The 25,276-nt window shown below is 36.5% G+C and overlaps 1 protein-coding gene across 2 annotated transcripts in view; it reads right to left on the minus strand.

The window, feature by feature from the left end:
- The window catches only part of CYP39A1 (cytochrome P450 family 39 subfamily A member 1), an 89,154-nt gene extending 63,947 nt beyond the window's left edge, over nt 1-25,207 (minus strand). Inside the window, exons 1-5 of one of the 2 annotated variants that reach the window (XM_072733364.1) lie at nt 24,768-25,207; nt 12,762-12,897; nt 10,075-10,249; nt 8,593-8,742; nt 7,562-7,655 (exon numbers count right to left, since the gene is read on the minus strand). In XM_072733364.1, the coding sequence (XP_072589465.1) occupies nt 7,562-7,655; nt 8,593-8,742; nt 10,075-10,249; nt 12,762-12,897; nt 24,768-24,944 (732 nt within the window). In that variant the 5' untranslated portion in view covers nt 24,945-25,207. Of the gene's footprint in view, nt 1-7,561; nt 7,656-8,592; nt 8,743-10,074; nt 10,250-12,314; nt 12,443-12,761; nt 12,898-24,767 lie in introns of those variants that run through there. The other variant, XM_072733372.1, reaches the window with a different exon arrangement.
- Nucleotides 25,208-25,276: the final 69 nt, after the last annotated feature.

Genomic DNA, 25,276 nt, shown 5'->3' on the forward strand with positions numbered 1-25,276 from the left:
TTCTTAAAGACTATTTTTTTTTATTTTTTTATTTATGATAGGCACACAGTGAGAGAGAGAGAGAGGCAGAGACATAGGCAGAGAGAGAAGCAGGCTCCATGCACCGGGAGCCTGATGTGGGATTCGATCCCGAGTCTCCAGGATCGTGCCCTGGGCCAAAGGCAGGCGCCAAACCGCTGCGCCACCCAGGGATCCCTCTTAAAGACTATTTTTTAGAGCAATTTTGAGTTTACAATAAAATTGAGAGGAAGGTACAAAGACTTCCCATATAACCCTTACCCCCACACATGCATAGAGCCTTCTCTATCAATATCATTCACCAAGATGGTATTTTTTTTTTTTAGCATGGATCAAGGACACAGACACATCATAATTACCTAAACTCCATAGTTTACCTTACCATAGTTCATTCTTGGCATTGTAAACTCTATAGGTTTGGACAAATGCATGATGATATATATCCACTATTATGATGTCATGCAAATTATTTTCACTGCCCTAAAAATCCTCTATGCTCTGCCAATATATTTCCTCCCTCCTTCCCCCAAAATCACTGATCTTTTTCTTTTCTCCACATCTTACATTTTCCAGAATGTCATATAGTTGAAATCATATATTATGTAGCCTTCTTAGATTGGCATCTTTCACTTATTTATGGTCCCTTAATGTCTTCTCATGGTTTGATAGCTCATTTTTTCTTAGTGCTGAATAATATCCCATTCCCTAGACGTATAGTTTATCTATTTACCTAATGAAGGATATCTTTGGTGGCTTCCAAGTTTGGCAATTATGAATAAAGCTATTATAAACATCCATATGTAGGTTTTTGTGTGGACATAAATTTTCAAATAATTTGGGCAAATAGCAAGGGGCACAATTACTAGATTTTATGGTTAAGAGTATGCTTTGTTTTGTAAGAAACCATCAAAGTGTCTGTACCATTCTGGATTCCCATCAACACTGAGTGAGAGGTCTTGTTGCTCCACGTCCTCACCAGCATTTGGTGGTGTCAGTGTTCCAGATCCTGGCTAGAATGAGTGTAGTGGTATCTCAGTGTTGTTTTCACTTGCATTTTCCTGATGACATATGATGTAGAGCATCTTTTCATATATTTTCCATTTTCTCTCATGGATTGTGTTTTTGATGTTATATCTCAATAGGTATGACCATACCCAAGGTCAACTAGGTTTTCTCCTATGTTATATTCTAGTAGTTTTATACTTTTGTATTTTACTATCCATGAACATAAAATATCTATCTACTTAGTTCTTTGGTTTTGTTCATTAGAGTTTTGTAGCATTCCACATACAGATCTTATATACCTTTTGTCAAGTTTATACCTAAGTATTTCATTTGGGGGGATACTAATGTAAATGGTATTGTGTTTCTAATTTCACACTCCACTCTTTCATTGTTGGTACATGGGAAAGCAATAAACTTCCGAATATTAACTTGTATCCTGCAACTCTGCTATAATAGCTTGTTAGTTCCAGTAGTTTTTTGTTGATTTTCTTGGATTTTCTACATATATGATCATGACACCTGTGAAGAACAAGTTTTAAGTCTTCCTTTCCAATCTGTGTAACTTTTATTTCCTTTCTTGATTTATTACATAGGACTTTCAGTACTATGATGAAAAGGAGTTGTAAAGGGGGCATCTGGGTGGGTCAGTGGTTGAGGGTCTGCCTTTGGCTCAGGTCATGATCCCAGGATCCTGGGACTGAGTCCTGCATCAGGCTCCCCATGGGGAGCCTGCTTTTCCCCCTGCCTATGTCTCTGCCTCTGTGTCTCATGAATGAATAAATAAAATCTTAAAAAAAAAAAAGAAAGAAAGAAAGAAAGAAAGAAAGAAAGAAAGAAAGAAAGAAAGAAAGAAAGAAAAAGAGTGGTAAGGTAGCAAGGTAACCCTTGCTATGGGGTTCTGGTACCAATTTCTACTGTGTGTGTATATGTGTGTGTGTGGGGGGGGGAAGGAATTCCAAACAACAATAAACAATACTCAGGACACTATCTGAGTAAACTATAATTCAACTTAGTTTAGTACAATTCTGACTCTATCTAACCAGAAATAACATGAGGTTCTACAGATTAAGGATTTAGTCCTACAAGACTATACTCTTACTCCAACCTCCCACCTACCTACCCTTCAGACACCAGTCACAGCTCAGGTGACTCACCTGTACTTCAGACCAACTGGCTACACATTGGAAGTTCCAACAACCTCCTCCCTGGGATTCAGATGCCAGCTGCAAGTCTACGCTGTTATCTGTATTTCTGACTGACTGGCTATATAAATCAGTTTCTCATGACCCCTTCCTCAGGTTCAATTAATTTGCTGAAGGGACTCACAGAAGTCAGAGAAACATTTTATTTACGGTATTACCAGCTTATCATGGAATGACAAAGGATACAGACATCCAGATAACCATACATAATCATTTCATTTATATATAAGCATACACAAGTGTGGATGTACATATATATATATATATTAAACACACACACATATTTTTATCTGAATACATTGTTGCTATTATAATTTGAACAAATTGTCACCTGTTAGATCAATTAAGGAAAACAAATTTTTATATCACCTTTACTTATTTCTTTGATGCTCTTCCCTTCTTTATGTAGCTCTGAGTTTCTGACCTATATTATTTTTCTTCTCTCTGAAGAACCCTCTTTAATATTTCTTGTATGGAAGGTCTACTCAGAATAAACTCCCTCATTTTTTGTCTGTGAAAGCCTTTAATTCTCCTTCGCTTTTTTTTTTTTAAATATTTTATTTATTTATTTATTTATTTATTTATTTATTTATTTATTTATTTATTCATGAGAGACAGAGAGAAAGTGAGAGGCAGAGGCATAGGCGGAGGGAGAAGCAGGCTCCATGCAGGAAGCCCAATGTAGGATTTGATCCCGGGACTCCATGATCACACCCTGAGCCAAAGGCAGGTGGTCAACTGCTGAGGCACCCAGGGACCCCCTCTCCTTCACTTTTAAAGGATAATTTCACATGGTACAGAATTCCAGATTGGTGGGGATTTTTTTACTCACTACTCTTTTAGTTCACTCTACTGTATTTTTGCTTTGCATGGTTTCTAAGGAGAAGTCAGGTATAATTCTTATCTTTGTTCCTCTATAGGTATGGTGTTTTTCCTTCTGGCTTCTTTAGGATTTTTTAAATCTTTGTTTTCTTTTTGTTTGTTTGTTTGTTTTTTTTTTTTTAATTTAAAAATGATATGCTAAGGAATTTACATGCTTGGTGTTCTCTGAGCTTCCTGGATCTATGGTTTGGTGCCTGACATCAATTGGAAGAAAATTCTGTCATTATTGTTTCAAATAGTCCTTCTGTTCCTTCCTCCCTTTCTTCTTCTTCTCCTCCTCCTCCTCCTCCTCCTTCTTCTTTCTTCTTCTTCTTCTCCTTCTCCTTCTCCTTCTTCTTCTTCTTCTAGTATCCCCTCCTCACTGTATGTATGCTATACCTTTTGTAGTTGTCCCACAGTTCCACAGTCTTTTGATATTCTATCCTATTTTTTTAAGTCTTTGTTCACTTTGCTTTTCAGTTTTTGGGGGATTCAACTGATATATCCTCTAGAGATTCTTTTCTCAGCTCTACCAGTCTACAAATAAGACCATCAAAGGCATCCTTCATTTCTGTTACAGTGTTTATTATATATAGGATTTGATTTTGGTTCATTCTTAGGATTTCCATCTCTCTGGTTATACTGTCCACCTGTTCTGGCATGCTGTCCACTTTATGCATTAGAGCCCTTGGCATATTAATCACAGTTGTTTTAAAGTCCCAGTCTGATAATTCTAATGTTGGCCTGTTCAGCTTTCTACTTGTTGTTAGGATGGAATGACAACTTCCAAGATCCTTATGTGTGGAACCAGAACCTGGCTTAGTTGTTCAAGGCCCGGGCAACTTTGGACCAGTTACTTTAAGCTCTGTGTCTCCATTTTGTCATCTATAAAATAGCATAACATAGTACCTACCTCATAGGATTGTTGTGAGAATTAAATCAGTTATCACCTATAAAGTGCTTAACGCAAAACTCAGTACATATAATCATTTGGACAAATTTTTTAAATAAGCCCCTGGGTTTAGGAAAATGCAAGCAATACAGAAACAAGATATCTGGAACATTCCAGAGAAAACCCTTCCCTCATTTGCCATGAAGATTCTTAGCCTATATACCATGGAGAACGCACTGCCACACCAGGATAGAGTATAAATACCACAACATGCAGAGAACAGGTATTTGACTAGAATGGCACCAACCAAGATCAGAGCCCCATCCAAAGCTACCTAGGATTTCCCTCAGGTCATCACACAAATTCCATGAAAGCTTTCTTTTCACTGGGAGGTTTTCCAGTCATGCTTTAGTCAATAGTCATTCCCCATCATGGGGAAGAAATTCAGACACTGTAACATTTTCATTAAGTTACTCATGTATGTTGAATCTTAAATAACTTGGGTTAGGTGATAAAAATAATGGTAGCTAATGTCTAGAATTTGCTTGCTAAGGTAAATACTATTTTAAGTGCTTTACAAGTATTTAGCCATTTATTCCTCACCACAATTTGAAGAAGTAGATACTATTATCACCTTCACCATTTTACATTTGAGGAAACTGAAGCACAATTAAGTTAGGGAACTTTGCCAGGGACAGGTAGCTTTTCTGTGGTTGAGCTGGGATTCAAACCCTGTGAGCCTGGCCTGGCTCCAGAGCCCACACTCTTAGCTCCTGTACTATCCTGCGCCATGAGAGATACAGTCCACAACTCTCCTGGATTAGGGATTAAGAGAACTGTATTGTACCATCATGAAGGAGTTTTGCTTCAGATATTATAAGAATTAACTATTAAATCATTATTGGGGGCACCTGGGTGGCTCAGTGGTTGAGCGTCTGCCTTCACCTCAGTGTGTAATCCTTGGGCCCTGGGATTGATTCCTACATTGGGCTCCTTGCAGGGAGCCTGCTTCTCCCTCTGTCTATGTCTCTGCCTCTCTCTGTGTCTCTCATGAATAAATAAATATAATCTTTAAAAAATAAATAAAATAGATCGCTATCAGAGAAAATACATGATGAGAGAATATTACTGTTACTTACAAAGGCATATAATGTTTTAAAAGTGATTAACCACTCTAATCCTCAGCTTTCTGGTTTTAATAAGCTCCAGTTTTCCGGGTATTAGAGTTGTTGTGAAAAGTAAATGAGTCATGAATTTGTGAAATGTGTAATACTAGGCCTAGCACAGAGTAAGCTCTCCATAAACATTAGCAATGTCTTATTGTTTTTGTAACAATGGATTAGCAAAATTATAAATTATTTAAGTATAAACTTTATTTATGGCTAGTTTTTATCATACAACGTAAATTGTTACAACACAAAGTTTTTATCTCATGGAAAATCCTATACATGGATTTCACCCTTTGGATATGCTATTCTGTAGATGAAATCTTAATTTTATTATTATTATTATTATTATTAAAGATTTTATTTATTCATGAGAGACACAGAGAGAGAGAGAGAGAGACAGAGACACAGGCAGAGAGAGAAGCAGGCTCCATGCAGGGAGCCCGACGTGGGACTCGATCCCAGGACTCCAGGATCACGCCCTAGGCCAAAGGCAGGCATTAAACCGCTGCGCCACCCAGGGATCCCCAAATCCTAATTTTAAATGAAAATACTAGCTTAATACATATATAGAATAATGAGGGAAAAATTATCACACTTAATGTTTATAATTTGATAAAATGTGTAATATTTCCAAAAAACAAAAACTTCTTCCAGTCTTCTGCTTAACTAGGCCATTGAAATCTACTTACACAGTAGAAGACAACAGAATCTTTTATTTTCTTCTTAGAATGCATTTTTTAAAAAAAATGGGTACAAAACACAAGCTCAGTGTGAACACTGCTGGAAGAAACAGAAGTGATACACAAGAAAGTGAAAACTGCTCATGAATGATCAAACTGAGTTCTACCTTAAAGTCTTAAGCATTGGATTAGCTTCAGCAAAATTCAATATCTGTCTTTACTCAAATATAGAGTTAGAGTATATATGATCAAAAATGACTCATTTTTTTCACAGTAGGAAAAAGAAATGCTACTCTAGAAGTACTGTCAGTGGAAAGTTTTAGCTGGGACATTAAAAACCCTGTTTGCTAGGCCCATAGATTACAGATCTAGCTGGGATCAGCTTTTATACTCATCTTTACCCCTAATCCTGAAAAATTAGCAAATGAAAATGTGTTCATCTGGGTCTGTTTATAAAATAGAACCTTTAGATGAAACATTTATCAATGAAGGGCATTCCAGAATATCTTTCTATTCCCTTTAGTTAGGGAGATACCTAACCATTCACACATCCCTTTTGTCCTAAAGTGATCTTCCTCTCCAGTGTTAGAGTTGCTCATTAAAACATTTGCTATAATAATGAAAAGTAAGCAAAGAAAAATGTTTGATACTATGTATAAATAATAAAAGGTCTTATTTTTAATGATAACCACATGGTATAAACTGTTAGGTAGTCCTCACTACTCTCTAACTGCTTCACAAATATTAACTCATTTAATCTCACATTCTATGAGGTAGGTGTAGAACCTGAGCGAAGAGGCAAGGTGCCATGCCCAAGGTCATGCGACTGGTGACTGGATTTGAGCCTGTGTTCAGACCAAGTGAATCCCAGCCTCCAATGCAGGGAGGTCTGGAGCATCAGGTAGTTTTCAAAAACTCCCAGAGATCCTGATGAGCAGGCAGGGTTGAGAATTTTGCATTATACAAGGATCAGAACCTCCTGGAAGGCCTATGAGACCACAAATTTGTGGTGCCTGGGTGCCTATGCCTTTGGCTCAGGTCATAATCCCGGGGTCCTGGGATTAAGTACTGCATCAGGTTCCCTGCATGGAGCCTGCTTTTCCCTGTGCCTATGTCTCTGCCTCTCTCTCTATGTCTCTCATGAATAAATAAATAAATAAAATCTTAAAAAAAAAATAAAAGAAACCACAGATTGGTAGGCTCTACCCCAGAGTTTCCAATTGAGTGGTCCCCAGGCAATGCTGGTACCATTGGTCTAGGAACCATACCTGAAGAACCAGAGCTAGGACACTTGGGACAGTGGCTTCCAATGTATTGCTTTTCAAATTATACCTTACTATCTCCTTTTATTTGGAGACAGAAATAATTAGTGGTATTAGCATCAAGAACAAAGTCTATTTTGCAGAACTCTGTTATCCTTGTCTAATGTGCCATAACTCCCACCTGTCACTGTTGACACACCTGTATAATATTTAAATCAATAAAAACTTCAACACCTTGTTATATGTTGTTGTCTAGAGTCTTAGTTTTTCCTTATGTGGAAGACCATCAATACCTACTTCATTGTTGGGAGGCTGTTTAATAGAATAATGTATGCAAACATCTAACACAGTACTTGACACAAAAATGTTACCTAAATAATCTCATGATTTTTGGCAAAAAAAAAAAATTTGATCATAACTTATTACTGTTTTCATCCCATATATTTTAGCAAAAAAGCTAAGGTATACTTACCATGGAATTATCTTTTGCAGATTTGTATGTTTTTATATCTGGAATGTTTTTTTCAAAAAGTGCTAAAAGCCACTTTTTGGATTTTGACCAGTTTCTAGGTGAGAAAAAAAAATATGTGCATAAATGGATTTGAAATCACTTCAGGAGAAACAGGTCATGACATTAAAGGGGAGAATATGGAATTATAATTATTTCTCCAAATTTCTTCTTCAGTTTTTCTAGAATTTCATGCAAGGTCTACCTTCAGACTTATTAGTCCACAAGGAAAATCGAGGGGGCAAGGCAGTCACATCTTAGTGGGTTTTTTTTGTTTTGTTTGTCTTTGCAAATAAATGTTTGAATTCTTCTGCGATTGGCATTGAATAAAAAGCAAAAACAAACAAAAAAAAACAGATCCCAGGACCTGTTTGTTCTAGCTTTACTCTTGCTATTTATCTGTTGCTGGAGGATGAAAATTAGCACAGAGACCCCGTGCTGGCTTAAGCCAGGTAAAGCAAACTAGCTATGATCTTTTTAATATTTTCTGACCAGTCACTACTGCAGAGCAACTGCTAAGATATTTAAAAATCATGTGTTATTTTGCATTGGAACCACTGAGCCAATTCTGAAAAATACATTTGACCACACTTCCTTTTGCCCTAGAGAAAACAAGGACCACAATGTTTGACTCTTAAGACTGGTCAGACTTGATGGTTTAGCAGGGTTCCAAACTACAGCAATGAATGTGGTAATATTAAGGAGTAAATGGGATAAAAGCCCTCAAAAGAAATTCTTTGTTTCATTCTCATATCTTCTCTCTGTATCTCATTTTTGCTCCTCAGAATAAGAAAGGGAAAAAAGAAGTAATATATCTTTCTTCTTTGGTTCCTCCATCAAGTCACACACACCCCCAAAACAAACTGGTCGTTAAGAAGGAGCATCTATCTCTTCCATGTGGATGCTGTTCTACTTAGGACAGGGGAATACAAGATGTGTATGAATTGCTGGGAGGAGCTTGGTCAGTGAATTAATTATAGGGAAGAGCTCTCTACCTTAGGAGACATTCTGGCATCTGGGACCCGTACTCAAAACCTTCATCGTAAGCTTGAAAATGCTGATAGAACTCCCTGATTTTTCCCTCATTTCTGGGAAACAAACCTTTTTTAAAGAGCATATTCATTGTAACTGGATAAAGGAGATTCCTACAAAGATAAAAAACAAATAGAAAGTCAGACCCAATGACTGAAGGAGAAAGGCAAAGGATACAAAAAAGGGTATTATTTAATAGCTATATATTAGAGGTAGATTCTTCTGGGAAAGAGTCACTCTTGAAAGGTTTTAATATTTGCTTACTGTGGTCAAGATAACTTAGGGGTAACTGAAATTGTGGTTTATTTATCGGAAGATTTTAAAATGCTTTCTAAACAAGCACTGGTAGATACTGGCAAATATGAGATGATGAGCAGAAACAAATTGATTCAATATAATTTCAACAAGTACTTATTATTTAGCAAATAATAGCATTTGCTAAGATACAGACTTAGTCTCAAAAGAGAGCCAAAGAGTCAGGGCAATATAGTTACCAAATTTCCTAAGCTCTCATGGGATCCTACAGATTTAAACTAGTACTGCTAGATACTAAGCAGTATCTGTTAAGTTATAGATACTATAGTTCCTATCATCATTAAGTTTTGCCATAAGTGAGTAAAATGATTACTGTGCCATACATAAATTAAAGAATATCAAAGACTGTTAGTATGACCTAGATTAGTAACACTAAGTACTGCTTGTTTCATTTTTATTTACCATCCCTTCCTCATTTGAAATTTTTCAGGATCTCCTTCCCTCAAAGTTTCAAAGATATCCAAGAATTTGCTTGGTTTTGTTGTAGATACTGGGCATGCCAAAAGTTTGGTTGATTGCTGGTTTGTTTTTTGTTTGTTTGTTTGTTTTTTCCTCTTTCTCTTCCTGGGCCCCTAACAAAATATTGAATGTTGTTCTTCTTTTATGAGTCTATCTATTGAATCCTGCCTTCAGTATCCCAGTATCCCACTGAGATGGAAAAGTACCTAATTGGTAATTTCAATTTACCAAATCTTCTTATGCATGCGAAGAATTTTTCTCAGGGTTCCTATGCCCAGCACCTTACCATTGCCAGAAAGCTCCAGAACATGACTGAGGCCACCTGACTCCCTCCTCTGCCTTATCCTGACTCACCTGTCTCCCAACATCCCCTCTGGATAGGTATGTTCTACATGCCATAGAATGGCTGAGGAGAAATTACTGTAAATGGATGGAAATTATTGTATTGGCTTATTGGTTCACCTTCAAATTTGAGTGCTAAAGAAAAGTTGTCTGTTAATTAAAATTTAAAAGATTAATAAAATCTTTTAATTGCCTAGTTAGATAGATTTCATTAATCCACCATATAAGCTTTAAAGTTAAATGTGTGGGCTTCAATTCCTTTTTATTCCAAAAAACCCCCCCAAAACAAAAAACCAATAAGATCAAATAATACTAATGCATCTATTTACCTTACTAAGTGGTTCAGCTCCATTGTCCCATGAGTGCCTAAATTCTCCAGTTGCTCATGTAATTCTTCAGTCAGTTGTCCAGTGAATTGATACAGGTTGAAAGTCCCTATTTTCCCTTTCATCATGATATAAAGTTTTTCATGCAGCGCTAAAAAAGTATTCTTTGGAATTGATGCTATAAACAGAGAAAACTATTTTCAAAAGAAGCAACAACTCCCTGAAGCAAACTGTCAATCTACCTCTATCTACTATTACTTGGTCATTAGGGATTAGAGCCAAAGTCCTCCCAGAATCCTCCCAACACTTATATAATCACCTCTTGCAAATAAGAGTAGGCAAAGATTCAGCATATCCTATGAGACAGCAGAAGTCTGTAGGGAAATTCACTCTAAGGGGTGATCTACAAATGGGTGATTAAGAGGGTTTCTGGGAAGTGCAAACCTAGCGATTTTTCTTTCTATGTTTAAAAGATTTCATTGGCTTCCTACCCTTAACAAAGTTTAAAAGGCCTTCTACCATCTTTCCAGTTCTCCAGTGACATTTCCAGGCCCTTCTCCCCCCAAATTTGTATCTCAGATACAGTGTGGTATTTCCAATATTTATATTTATATCTCCCAGCATTTTTATGACATGTTCTATCTGCTCAAAACACTCTTTCCTTGACCAACCTCACCCCATTCCCACACACCTGCAACTAGAAGCCACACATTTCTCCTACTAACTTCTATTTCTCCTTCTACCCCATGAGTAGCTCTGGTTCCACTACCTCCTTTGTGTTAGTGTTCATGTTCCTTCCATGATATACACTCCCACTTGAGTTCAGCTAGTAAGAGTGAAAGTCTTTATAGTCATTATTCTTGTGCCATCTGGTGGCTCAGTCAGTTAAGTGTCTGCCTTCAGCTCAGGTCATGATCTCAGGGTCCTGAGATCAAGCCCTGCAACAGGCTCTCTGCTCAGCAAGTAGTCTGCTTCTCTCTCTCCCTCTGCCCCTCTCTGCCACTTACGGTCTCTCTTTCAAATAAATAAAATCTTTTAAAAAATGTATTATTCTTTTATATTTTCTTTAATCCTGTTTTATTGTCTGCAAAGTAACCTTTTCAAAAACATTTTTTTAATTCAAATCCTATTTGCCAACATATAGTATAACACCCTGTGCTCATCCCATCAAGTGCCCTGCTTAGTGCCCATCACCCAGTTACCCCATCCTCCCACCCACCTCCACTTCTGCAAACCTCTATTTGTTTCCCAGAGTTAGGAGTCTCTCATCATTTGTCTTCCTCTCTAATTTTTCCCCACTCAGATTTTCCCCTTTCCTATGGTCCCTTTCACTATTTCTTATATTCCACGTATGAATGAAACCATGTAATTGTCTTTCTCTGATTGACTTATTTCACTCAGCATAATACCCTCCAGTTCCATCCATGTCAATGTAATTGGTAGGTATTCATCCTTTCTGATGGCTTTTTTAGTTTTATATTTCATCAGCCTTTTTATGTGTAGATAATATTTTGTATAAGTTAATTAAAAATGCTTAGGTTTCCTGAGTATACATCTCTGTAGTAGGGAACTATAAGAGAGGAATGGGAAGCTGGCTCAAGAGCACATATTAACATATTTTGCCTATTAAATAGAAATATTTAAACGGACATCCCCAGAGAAGGTAAAGGTAAAAAAACTTCATCACTTCCATGCACCCCTGATAGGTGAGTAAGCTGGCACATTTTTCTGGAGGGATACATGAACTTAATAGACCAAGAGCCTTCAAAATTTCAAAATATTTATATTCTTCGATCTGGAATACTCTCGTCTAAATATCAAGAAGCACTAAATTGAGAATTTAACTAACATGTTGTGATTTTCATGCAATCAAGAAGAAATAATCATCATGCTATTCGTCACTGACAGCTTTTAAAACGTTTTTGTTTTAATGGCAAGAGACACATGAGAGGCTACACGAAGATGAACCTAAGAAAGAAGCCAAAAAGGAAACCACGAGAAAAAAAAAGCCATAACAACAGAAGCAAGCACAGACATGGCGAAAGCAAAGAAAAGAATCAGGCACAAAAATGAAAGGACTCCGCATTCTTGGGAGGACAAATGGCCTCAGCACCGCACATTTGCAGCCTAGGAAGAAATAATGTGGATAGTCACACTGGAAGCATGCTGACAACTAAAATCCAGCAGTCTCTGAGGACGGAGAACAAAAGGCCACCAATTACATGAAGCCAAGCCCCACTTACCTTAATGGCCCCATGGAATGTGTCAGGAAATGCCACAGTAAAGGGCTTACTAAGCAGTGGAATTCTACTTTCACTGAGCAGAGTAGCAACATGTGATCAAGCCAAGAGCTATAGCCTGTAGAACACTGTATACACAGCAGCAGAACAGAGTGAATGACATCTTGGGAGCTGTAACAGGATACAGATTCCAAATATTTTCCAAAGTAAACAGCAGGGAGGTAACCTCATCTCTTACATACGTCTAATTAAGACTTAAATGAGGCTTATAATTTGTTTTTCAAAGACCAAACTCATCAGATATTCTTTCTACCTTCTGTCCGAATTTTAAAGAATAAAATAAAGAAGGGGCTGTCAATATTCCTGATAGAGGAGTGAGAGTATACTGCTAGCAGAGCTACTCTTGGATTCCAATGTGGTATTTTCAAACTATCTGAAAATATTCTTTACCTGTGCGATAGACGGGATTTTGCACTGCTAGTTCAAAATTCACTTCTTTGGATTTTAGAAACACATTAATTCCCTCTTCTTCAGTAACAAAGGTCATTCGGTTGCCCATAACAAATACTGTAAATATTGGTCCATACTGAAAGAAAACATAAATACAGCTATTAGTAAGCATTTCTAATAAGTTACTGGGCCAAGGGTTATGTGAGAACCCCAGCGCTGAAGTTATCATAAAGATACAAATTATTATGATTATATAATGGTGATTATTCATAAATTTTGATGGATTCAGCCAAATCTAAATTATACAAATCATAATTTATTCTGTCCTAATACTTAACTTTCATTTTGATCATTATTTGTTTTAAAGTTTCCTTTCTTATAGTATAATAATAATAATTGGACATAATTACCAAAAATTATGTCAAACAGTGATATTTGAACATTGTTTTCCAGATATCAGTAGGCGTATGACCAACTATAGCTCAATTTTGTCCATGAAAAAGACACAAAACAGCTGACTGATATTACCTTAGTGGTCACTCAACAATTTCCTGCAATCCTAAAAATTTCTCTAATGTGTTCACTTTCTCACTTTCCAAAATTACTATTTCCCCCGAATACCTGGGTGTTAGGAAGCAAAGGCAAGCACATACAGTATGTTGTAGAAGTGGTGCTTATGTGTTAGTTCACAAACATTTTATTTTGAGATAATTATAGAGTAATGTGCAGTTATAAGAAATAATACAAAGCAACCCTACGTATTGATTACTGTTTTCCTTAGTGCTAATATGTTGCAAAACTATCCTATGGTAACAGAACCACCAATAGTGATAAAGTCAAGGTACAGAATATTTCCATCACCGTGAAATGCCTCATGTTGCCTTTTTATAGTCACATCTAGTTTCTCTATACTCTTACTAGCACCTGAGTAATGATAGGTGTCATTTTTTTTTTTATTTAGCCATTCTGATAGGTATGTGGTGATATCTCATTGTGGTTTTCATTTTCATTTGCATAGCCTCAATTGGCTAATGATGTTGAACATTTTTTCATGTGTTCATTTGCCAGTTTTATATCTTATTAAGTAACTTGTTAATATCATTTGCCATTTCTTTAGCTGACTTTTTTTTTTAAATACTGAGTGTGGAGAGTTCTTTATATATCCTAGATAGCAGTCCCTCATCAGATATATGACTTCCAAATATTTTCTCTCCTGTCTTCCCAGTCTCCATTTTTTTTTTTTTTTGTCTTCCCAGTCCTAACAGGGTCTTTCACAGAGCAAAAGCTTGTAATTTTCATGAGATCCAATTTATCAGCTTTTGTTTTTATGGGTTGTGCCTTTGGTGTCAAGTCTAAAAACTATGTTTTAGTCCCAGATTATTCTTTTTTTTTCTAAGCGTTATGTTTTACATATAAGTTGGTGATCTATTTTAATTTTTATTTAAGATGCGAGACTTGTCTTGCATTTTATTTTGTTTTGGCTAATTGGTGTCTAATTGCTTCACTGCCATTTGTTGAAATGACTATCTTTATTTAAATAAATAGTTTTTGTGCCTGTGTCTAAAGTCATTTGGGCATTTAGTGTGTCTATTTCTGGGTACTCAACTCTGTTTCATCGCTCTCTGTATCTATCCCTCCAACTGCATAATCTTGAATACTGGAGCTATGTAATGAGTCTTGAAAATGAGTAGTAATTCTTCCCATTTCATTCTTTTAAAAATTGTTTTAGCTATTCCAGTTCTTTTGCCATTCCATGTAAATTATCAAATAATCTTGTCTATAACTATACTTTACTAGAAATTTGATATAATTTGCACTTAACTTGTATATTTGATTTAGGGAGAATTGACATCTTTACGATGGTTGACTTTTCCAATCCATGAATATGGTATGTCTCTTCATTAATATCTTCAATTTCTTTCATCAATGTTTTGTAGTTTTCAGCATAAAGTTCTATACATGTGCTATTAAATTTATATCTAAATATTTCTTTCTCTTTTTGAATGACTGTAAGTGGCACTGTATTTTTAACTACCATCTGCACATGTATTTAGTGATACAAATGATATTTGTATGTTGACTTTGTATTCTGTGACCTTGTTGTATTTTGTGATTAATTCTAGGAGATCTTTTGTAGATTCCTTGAGATTTTCTAAGTAAACAACCACATCATCTGCAAACAGAGACAGTTTTATTTGTTCCTTTCCATATGACTTTTGTTTCTTTTTCTCGCTTAATTGCACCCACCAGAACTTTCAGCATTTTGTGGAATAAAAGTGGTGGCAATAGATACCCCTGCTTTGTTCCCAAGCAGAAATGAAGCATTTACTCTTTCACAATTAAGATTATTGCTGTTAGCTGTAAAATTTTTGTAAATTTTCTTTATGAATTTGAAGAAGCCTCTCTCTATTACTACTTTTCTGATAGTTTTTAACAATCATGGATGGGTGTAGCATTTTGTCAAATGCTTTTTCTGTATAAATCAATATGTCCATGTGACTCTTCTTCTCTCACCTATTAGTATGGTGGCTTGCACTAACTGATTTTCAAATATTGGGCCTGTCTTAAATCTCTAGAAGGGAATCATGGGGCCATGGGGTTTATAATCCCTTTCATATATTGCTGGATTTTATTTCCTGGTATTTTGCTGAGGACATTTGCACCTATATTCATAAGGAATACTGATCTGTAGTTTTCTTTTTTCTATCTTTATCTGGTTTGTTATCAGGGTGACCCTAGCTTCATAAAATAAACAGACATACTCCTTTTCTCCTTTATGGAAGACATTGTATAAAATTGATGTTAATTCTTCTTTAGACATTTGGCATAATTAATTCTCCAGTGAAACAATCTGGGCCTTAAGATTTTTTAATTCATATTTAAAATTATGAACTCAATTTCCTAAATAATATAGGGTGACTCAAATTATCTATTTCATACTGAATATGGAATACTTGTATTTTGGGGTGAATTTGGTCCATTTCATCTAAGTTGTCAAAGTGCAGGGTTGTTCTAAGTGCAGGGTTGCTTACAGTCTTCCCTTACCATCTTTTTGATGCCTGCAGCATATGCCTCATTTTATTCCTGAGATTAATAATTTGTTTCTTTTTTTTCCCTTCTCTTGTGTGAGGTCTTTCAAAATTATTGCTCTTTACAAAGAATTGGTTCTTTCACTGATTTTCTCCATTTTTTTTTTCTGTTTTCACTTTCATTGATTTCTTTTGAAGTGAAACAGAAAATATTTCCTTCCTTTTTCTTGTTTGGGGTTTATTTTGCTCTTTTGTGAGGAGGGGATTGATAGAGCAGCTTTATTCATTTCACTTTTAATGCTCCTTTATAATGCAAATACTTAGTGATAATAATGTCTTTCTCCGCACTGCTTTAGCTGTGCTCCCTCTCCAAATTGATAGGTTGTATTTTTATTTTCTTTCAATTCAGCATAATTTTTAAAAAAGATTTTATTTATTCATGAGACACAGAGAGAGAGAGAGAGCGAGAGAGAGGCAGAGACACAGGCAGAGGAAGAAGCAGGCTCCACACAGGGAGCCGGAGGTGGTACTCAATCCCGGGCCTCCAGGACCCTGCCCTGGGCCTGAGGCAGGCGCTAAACCTGAGCCACCCAGGAATCTCTGGATTCAGCATAACTTTTTATTTCCCTTGAGACTTTCCCTTTAACTATTAGATTATTTAGAAATATGTTGTTTCTCTCCAAGTGTTATGGAGAGCTTCCTATTATTGACTTCTAGTTTCATTTCACTCTAGTCAGAGAATACATTGTATGATTAGAATTCTTTTAAATTTTGTGTAGGTCTGTGGCCCTGAATACGATCTAACTTGTCATGTGTCTCACGGACACTTGAAAGATTACATAACCTGCTTTAATAGGTGGAATGCTCTACACATATTCATTAGATCTTTTTGGTTGGTGGTCTTCTATATTCTAGCTGATTTTCTGTCTTAGCTGTTCTACTCATTGTTCAGGTTGTTGAAATATTTAATTATAACTGGATTTGTCCTTTTCTTATTTTGGTTCTAGTTTTTGTTTCATAGAATTTACAGCTCTGTGGTTTGGTGCATGCATGTTTAGAATTGCTAACTCCTTTTGGTATACTGATCCCATTATCACTTTATAGTGATAAAGTACCCTCCCCCCCATCTCTGGTAATTTTCTTGGCTCTGAAGTTACTTTTTCTGCTATTAATATAACTCCTACTTTCTTTTGACTAATGCTTGCACAATATACCTTTTTCCATATTTTTGTTTTTCACCTGCTTATTTCATTATATTTAAAGTGAGTTTCTATTTTACATCATACAGTTGGGTAATTTTTAATCTATTTTGCAAATATTTGTCTTTTAATAATTGTATTTATATCATTTATAGCTTAAATTATTGACATACTAATGTTTAAGACTTGTTATTTTTTGTTTATTCTCTCTGGTTTTTGTTTTTCTGTTTTCTCTGCTTTCCTGTGTGTTACTTGAACTTTGTTTAGAATTCCATTGACTCATCTATAGCATTTTTAAGTGGACCTTTTTGTGAATTTTTCAGTGATTACTCTAGCTATTACATTATATATACATAACTTATCATAGTAAATTAGTATAGCCACTTTTTAAAGTTTTTAAATTCCAGCATAGTTAGCATACAGTGTCATATTAGTTTCAGGTGTACAGTGTAGTGACTCAACAATTCTATACATTACTTAATGTTCATCAAGATAAATGTACTCTTTAATCCACTTATTTCACCCATCCCCCATCCACCTCCCTTCTGGTAACCATCAGTTTGTTCTCTATAATTAAGTCCATTTCTTGGTTTCTCTTGCTCTTTTTTCCCTTTATTTTCTTAAATTCCATATGAGTGAAATCATATGGTATTTGTCTTTTTCTGACTTATTTTGCTTAGCATTATACTCTTTAGCCCCATCCATGTTGCAAATAGCAAGGTTTCATTCTTTTTTTAATGGCTGAATAATACCTCAAAAAATATAAATGGGGTAAATAGCCAGCAGTGCAATTAGTGGATCACAGGGTAGTTCTATTTTTAACTTTTTAAGAAACTTCCATACTATCTTCTACAATGGCTGCATAGCATGGCCATTTTACCAGATCAAGTGAATCTCTCTTTATATTTCTTTGTTTTCTCCCATTTATAATGTAATTTTCCTTAGCATTTCCCTTACATACATCTAGAACAGTATCAAACAGTGTTATAATTTTCGCTTTAGCCACCAAACATAATTCAGAAATCATAAGAGGAGAAGAAAAGTATTGCATTTATATATCTTTTGTTTACTGTGTCCTTACTTCCTTCTTGATGTCCAAGATTTCTTCTTTCATTGCTTCCTTTCTGTTTGGAGAACTACTTCTAGTCATTTGTTGAGGACAGTAGGTCTTCCAGCAGAAAATTCTCTTAGTTTTCCTTCAACTGAGAATGTCTTGGCTCCCCCTTAATTTCTAAAGGATATTTTTGCTGGAGACAGGATTCTAAGTTAATAGTTCTTTCCTTTGAGCACTTGAAAATTGGTATGCCATTCCTCCTGGTCTCCATGGTTTCTGATGAAGAATCTGCTATCATTCCAGTCCCAATTCTCACTGTAATAAGTTTCCATTTGTCTTTTGCTGTTTTTTAAAATTATCTTTGTCTTTAGTTTTCAGAAGTTTGTCTATCATTTGTCTTGCTGTGGAATTCCTTAGCTTTATCCTGTTTGGAACTAGTTTTTCTAATCTGTAGGTTTACATCTGTTGCCACATTTGGGAAATTTTCAGCCCTACTTTCTACAGATACTTTTTCAGTCTCATCCTCTTTCTCCTCTGTTTCCAGGACTCTGGTGACATAAATGTTAGGTCTTTTACAGTCCCTGAAGTGCTCATCTTCCCCCCCTCCCCCCAGTCTATTTTCTTTTTGCTTTTCATACTGGGCAATTTTTATTGACCTGTGTTGAAATTCATTAGTTCTTTTCATTCTTCTCCGTTGTGCTATTGTATGCATCCACTGAGTTTTTTTTTTTAGGTATTGTATTTTTCAGTTCTGAAATTTCCATGTTTCTACTTTATATATATTATTTTATTACAAAGACTTTGTTTCTTTCCTAAGACTTTCTATTTTTTCATTTCTTTCAAGCATGCGTGTAATTACTTGTTGAAGCATTTTTATCATGGCTGCCTTAAGCTCTCTGGCAGATAATTCTAATAGCTGTGCCATCTGTGGATTGTTTCTTCTTATTCCAATTGAAATCCTCTTGGTTCTTGGTATGAGGAGTGATTTTCTACCAAAATCTGGACATTTTGGATATGATAACATGGCATTTAATTTAACTCATATTTTTTTCCAGGCTTCCTTTGGCATTATTCTGATATTAGAAGGGGAATGCCACCTCATTATTGCCATGTAGGGGGAATGGGAATTTAGTTTTATCACTCAGCATGGGGAGAGGACCCCTTGTTACTGCTGTTTGAGGGTCAAAGCAAGTCTCCCTACTAGGTTCTTCTTATATCACTCTGGCTGGGAGAAGGAATTCCTCATTATTGCTCCCACATGACCTCCACTGGCTTCAGGAAAGAGAAGATGTTTGAGGAGTAGCCTCTTTCTTGCTAAATGGTGATGAAAATCTTGACCCATCCTCTCAGGATCATGGGTCACCACCCCAGTGAGTAGGAGGAGACTCCTTGTTATTGCTCACTGGTGATACAGTCCGTGCTCTTGGTGTGGTCTCCATTAACACCACAGTGGGGATGGCCTCATTCCTGCTGAGCAGGATGGAAAGTCATGACCCTCCTCTAGGCTTCTTTTGACATCACCCCTGCTAGAAGAGGGAGGGTTACTTCATTACAGCCTGGCCAGGATTTAGGGCTAGCCTTTTCACTATGGCACCTGATGCCGTAATTTTTTCCTGCTGTGTTTGCCTGGAGTGGTTATAGTCTAAAAGTTTTCTGTCTCCCTAGGCTGCTCCTTTCTTGGGCCTTTACCTTAAGAGAGTCGGCTTGAGTTTTTTGTTGTTATTTTTTTGTTTTGTTTTGTTTTGTTTAGACCTGTGCCCACTGGCATCTCCAGGTTGCTGACTTTTCTAGACCCCAATCTAGATACATGAAACAGGAAAAAAAATCAAGGATTTCAATGCCATATTGTTCACCAGAAACTGTGGTCACTAGCCTGTCTGCCTTCCTCTCTCTACCTTTTAGAATCTTTTCATGTTTGTTTTATATCTAAGGTTCAATTATTATTTAGCTGCACTTAGTGGGAAGAATAGGAGAAAGTGCAACTACCCCATCTTTTCAGACGGAAACATTTCTAATTTTTTTTTTCATTCACAGAATATCTCTGAAAGTTATATAAGAGAATGGAAGCATTCCTGTTGGAAGAGAAGATAGGCATCCAGAGGATAGAGATGAGAGGAAGCCCTTTTACTCTATGTATATGTTCATGACTTTGGAATATGGACCTATCTGAAAATAAAACTATTTTTTAAAAAAGACCAACTTCCAGTTTTGGTAGTGGCATTATGGTATGGCAACTCCTTTCTGAATTGTTCCACTTCTTTCCTGGAAATCACACAGAGCCACAAGGAGAATGAAACATATATGCAAAAGCAACATACTGATCTGAACAATAAGAAGAAAATATACTAACTACAATGGTTACCCCTAGTACCTTATACCTGCAAAACTCTCAGTTCTGCTCTTAGAAGCTATCACAGCATGGTGGGAAAGAAAACGGGAATGTGCAGTGGGGGGCAGGGCGGTGCACCACAGGGAGGGGAAGTTCAACAATGGAAAAGCTCGGAAATACACACTCTTGAGATATGAGAAGGAAATATACAGAGTTGGAACCACTATGAGATGTACTAAGATAAACAGGCCGTGGGTACTGAGGGAGGTAGTAAAAGATAACACAGGAAGCACTATCTTCTAAAAGTGAAGAGTACACCTGGGAAGACACAGGTCACCTCTTATACTAGCAGCAGCTATTGAAGAAAGTCAGTGAGAACTCGTCTGCAAGATTATATACTAAAAAGCAAAGCAGCCATGGGTGCACAGAGGCACTATATTTTCACTGTCATAAGGTAGGATAAAAGACTAAGTCAAGGGCAGCCCGGATGGCCCTGCGGTTTGGCGCGGCCTTCGGCCCAGGGTGTGATCCTGGAGACCAGGGATTGAGTCCCACGTCGGGCTCCCTGCATGGAGCCTGCTTCTCCCTCTGCCTGTGTCTCTGCCTCTCTCTCTCTCTCTGTCTGTCATGAATAAATAAATAAAATCTTAAAAAAAAAAAAAAAAGACTAAGTCAAGAAACCTGGAAAGCAACTGCTCCAAGCAAAATCTCCTGCTGACAGCTAGTCCAAGACAACTCAACTCCTTAAAATACAGTTAAACAAAAAAGGAAAAATTCAATTCTGTAAGAAAAATTCTTAAAAAAAATAAAAGGGAAAAAAAGAGCAGAACTTGCTTACAAATGAAATAACTCACCAAAAACATTCTGCCATAGGGCACATGAAACCTGTAATGCAAAAATACTTTCATTTTTTTTCATAATGAAAGAAATTAACGTACTAATTGCAACTGCAAAGGAAATAAGCAAAGAAGAAATATAATAAGCCATGGAAGAAGTAGCTGGACAACAGAGGAAAATTAGGAGATAAAGGAACACAAGAAAGAAAGAAACAGTAACGACATTTCTGAATAAACGATAACAATGACTGGGGTGCCTGGGTGGCTTAGCTGGTTAAGCACCAGACTTGGTTTCAGGTCAGGGCATGATCTTGGGGTCCTGGGATCAAGCTTTGCATCTCACTGGGCTTCACACTCAGTGGGAGGTCTGATTCTCTTTCCTTCCCCCCATGCTCTCTCTCTCAAATGAATAAATAAAATCTTTTAAAAAAAAGATAACAATGACAAGAAGCACAAGGGAGTCTACAACCCACAGGAAACAGACTCTAAGGAAAAGAGAATATAGAAATGTGAAAAAATTTTAAAAATCATTAAATAGAAATAAATATGTGAAAAGAATTTCAGGGGAAATGACACCTATAGAAGATAGGTAAAAGAGGCTGAAACTATGCATCACTGGACGTCTTTGGCAAACTCCAAATTTCTTTACCCAGCTGCTGAATTCAGTATTCCTGCTTGGATATCAACATACCAAACACCAACATATCTCAACAGATCCTTTCCTTTTAATTTTTAAAATTTTTATCTTTTACATTATTTTTTATTTTTTATCAAACTCAACCTAGCTAAAGCTGCACTTCTGATAACTTTTCCCCTTCCAATTCTTATATTTGTGACGGTCTCACTTGATGGCAACTCCCATTTTCTAGCTACTCAAGCCAAACTTCTCGGAGTCATCTTGGACCTTTTTCATTCTTTTATACATCACAGGCAACTGGTGTGTAAATCCTGCTGCTTCTACCTTCAAAATATATCCAGCCACTTCTCAAATTTCCACTGCCATCACCATGGTCCAAACCACAATGATCTCAAGTTTGAATTATTGCAATAACCTTCAAATTATCTTTTTCCTTTTATTCTTGCATTCCTGTTTTAAACAGAGCAGCCAAAGTGAAACTTTATGATTTAAATCAGATCCCATTACTCTTGGTCAAAACATTCAAAAGGTTTCTTATTTCGCTCTAAATTATAAATGCATTCAGACTTTGAATCTGATAATTCATTCTATAGATACATTTTCAAACAAAGAAATTACACTTGTTCCTACAGTATTTATAATAGCACAACAGAGTAAACATACTATGTCAATCATTAAGTCACTGTTTGGGTAAACTATGATTCAGAGAATACTTTGCAGCTTTTAAAACAGATGCTTCTATTTCTATATAGGAAGAGGCAGAACCAGGTGAGATAAGGATTTTACTGGTAGCTAGGAAACAATGGATGTGAACAGATAATAAGTCACTATTTCTCTGGTGGCATCTGTGAATTCCGCGTGTGGGTTGAAGGTCAGGACTGAAATAGGCACCTCTGAAAAATCTACAACTAATATTACACTCAATGGTGAAATACTGGACAATTTCGCCTAATATTAGGAAGAAGACAAACTTATCTCCTCTCACCACTTCTGTTCAATAATATGTTAGAAATCCTACTGATTATAAGAATACAGGAAAAAGAAATAAAAAGCATAAAGATCAGAAAAAATGAAGTAGATTTATCTGTTTATAAGACATATTATTTATGTATAAAAATCCTAAAGAATCCCCAAAGTAACAAGTAGGACTAATAAAGTAAATTTAGTAAATCACAATGCATAAAGTTCATATACAGAAAACTGACTGTATTTTTTGTTTCAACAGGATACAACCAGAAAACAAAAGTAAAAGCAATTTTATCTACAACAGCCTCCAAATATAAAATAATTAACAACTGGAAGCAAGACCACATCACAAAAACTACAGAGCACTTCTGAAAGAAATTATATAGCTAAATAAACGAAGAGATACACAGCATTCATAGATTTGAAGACTTACTATTGTTATGAAGTCCATTCTCCTCTAAATTCTCGATAGATTTAATAAACTTCCCATCATAATTCTAGCAGTCTTTATGAAAGATATCAACAAGCCAGTTTTAAAACATAGTAAAATGCAAATAATCTTGAATGGCAAATCAATTACAGAGGAATATGGAGAACTTTCACCGCCTGATTTAAAGACTTACTCTAAAACTAGAGTATTTAAGGCAGTGTAGTATTAATAAAGAAGTGGGCATATAAATCAATGGACTGGGGTAGAAAGGCTAGAAATAGATTTACATGTATATGGTTAACTAATTTAACCATAGGTGATCAATGAGGAAAGGACAGTCCTTCAGGATATGATGTTGGAACAACTGTACATCCAGATGTGAAAAAAAATTAACCTTACCCCTTCCTTTTACCATACCAAAAAAAAAAAAAAAAAACTAACTCAAAATGGATCACAGATCTAAATGTAAAATGGGAAAATACAAACCTTTTAGAAGAAAACAGAACAATCTTTTTGACCTTGCTTGACCTTCTGAGACAAGCTTTTAAAAAAGTTCCTTAAAATTTATCAAAATCATGACTAAGGAAGGCTATGGGAAACAAATATTTCTTAAAAGATATCATTTTTCCTATACCAGATTCCCAATAATTATGGCACCGAGTGCGGGCCAGAATATGAGGAGCTAGGCAATCCCGTACACTCAAAGGAAAAGGTGTATATTGCTATATTCTTTTGCAAGGGTAACATAATAATATGAACAATTTAAATGTTCAGGTCATTGGAGTAGGCAACTCCACTTTTTGGAATTTACTCTGAGGAAACAATTGGTTAAGTGCCCAAGCCACAATCACACAACACACACAGAGGAACGTAAGTCAAAGCATTCGTTGAAATAAAGGAAAATAGTTGGCAGTAACTTACATACTATTTTTGAAAGATACACTATATTTGAAAGCTATTTTCAGGACCAAAAAAAAAAAAAAATCTACTACAACACCATCACTAATCTCTTTAGTATGCAGTGAAAATGGATCTCATCATCATCAAATAATAACACCAGCTGAAAATACAGTGCCTGGCTAAATTTGCAGAGTTAAGTCTGCAGGCAATTTTTACGGCAACCTGGTGTTAACTTCAATTCGGATACTAATTTACTACACGTTTTCATAAATTTAACCGTATTTCACTTCTTTCTGAATTATTGCGAATGTTTAATGTGTGTACCCTTAGGATGAAGCAACTAGCATTTATAAATTAATATCTACTTCCAGAGAGGCAGGTACAAGCTGATAAAAATCTGTTCATAATCAATAAAAATCTATGTCTTTCGAAAAGACTTGCATAAGGTAAAACCGTTGACAGCTGAGGAATGATTGGCTCTAGGTATGGACAGCGGGTATGTTCCCGGGTGTTAATGTTGCATTTGAGATGCAATGAAAGATAAAAAAAAAAAAAAAAAAGAAAGAAAAAAGAAAGAAAAGAAAACATTACCTCCTCCGGAAAGCCCACCTACTAAGGCCACATACCTTGATTCTTGCTTTCTCTATAAATTCTAGAGGGGCTTTCCCAAACTCAAATCCAGCTCCAATCCAAGGAATCCAGCCCCTTATGCACGGGGGTCCCCGCAAATTCTTCCGCTGAAGGAACAGTAAGAGAGCAACACAACCTAGAATTATAATCACGGTCGGGGGAATCAGTTCCATGTTTCTGTCTAGCACCTTCCAGAATCAGAGAAGGGAAAAGTCCTGCCGCCGTGGCACTTGCTCATTCCCCGTTGGGAGGGGGCACTACGGGACCTCCCAACTTGTCGGCTACAACTTCCGCAGTTTGTTTGCCTCCCTGACTGTAGCCTCCTTTCCCCGCCCCAATTTTTAGATGACTTCTGCATCATCGCTCCCCCCTCCCACCTCCGCTCGTCTTTCCAGAGCCGGCCACGCCGGACCGAACGCAGGGGCTGGACCCAACCGCGGCGGGCGCGGAGGGGGGGAGGCGGGGGGAACGTGCTCTGTTGCCATGGAGACCGGGGCTGGCGGCG

The sequence above is a fragment of the Vulpes vulpes genome, chromosome 1 (genome assembly GCF_048418805.1).
Source record: "Vulpes vulpes isolate BD-2025 chromosome 1, VulVul3, whole genome shotgun sequence".
Classification (NCBI taxonomy): Eukaryota; Metazoa; Chordata; class Mammalia; order Carnivora; family Canidae; genus Vulpes; species Vulpes vulpes.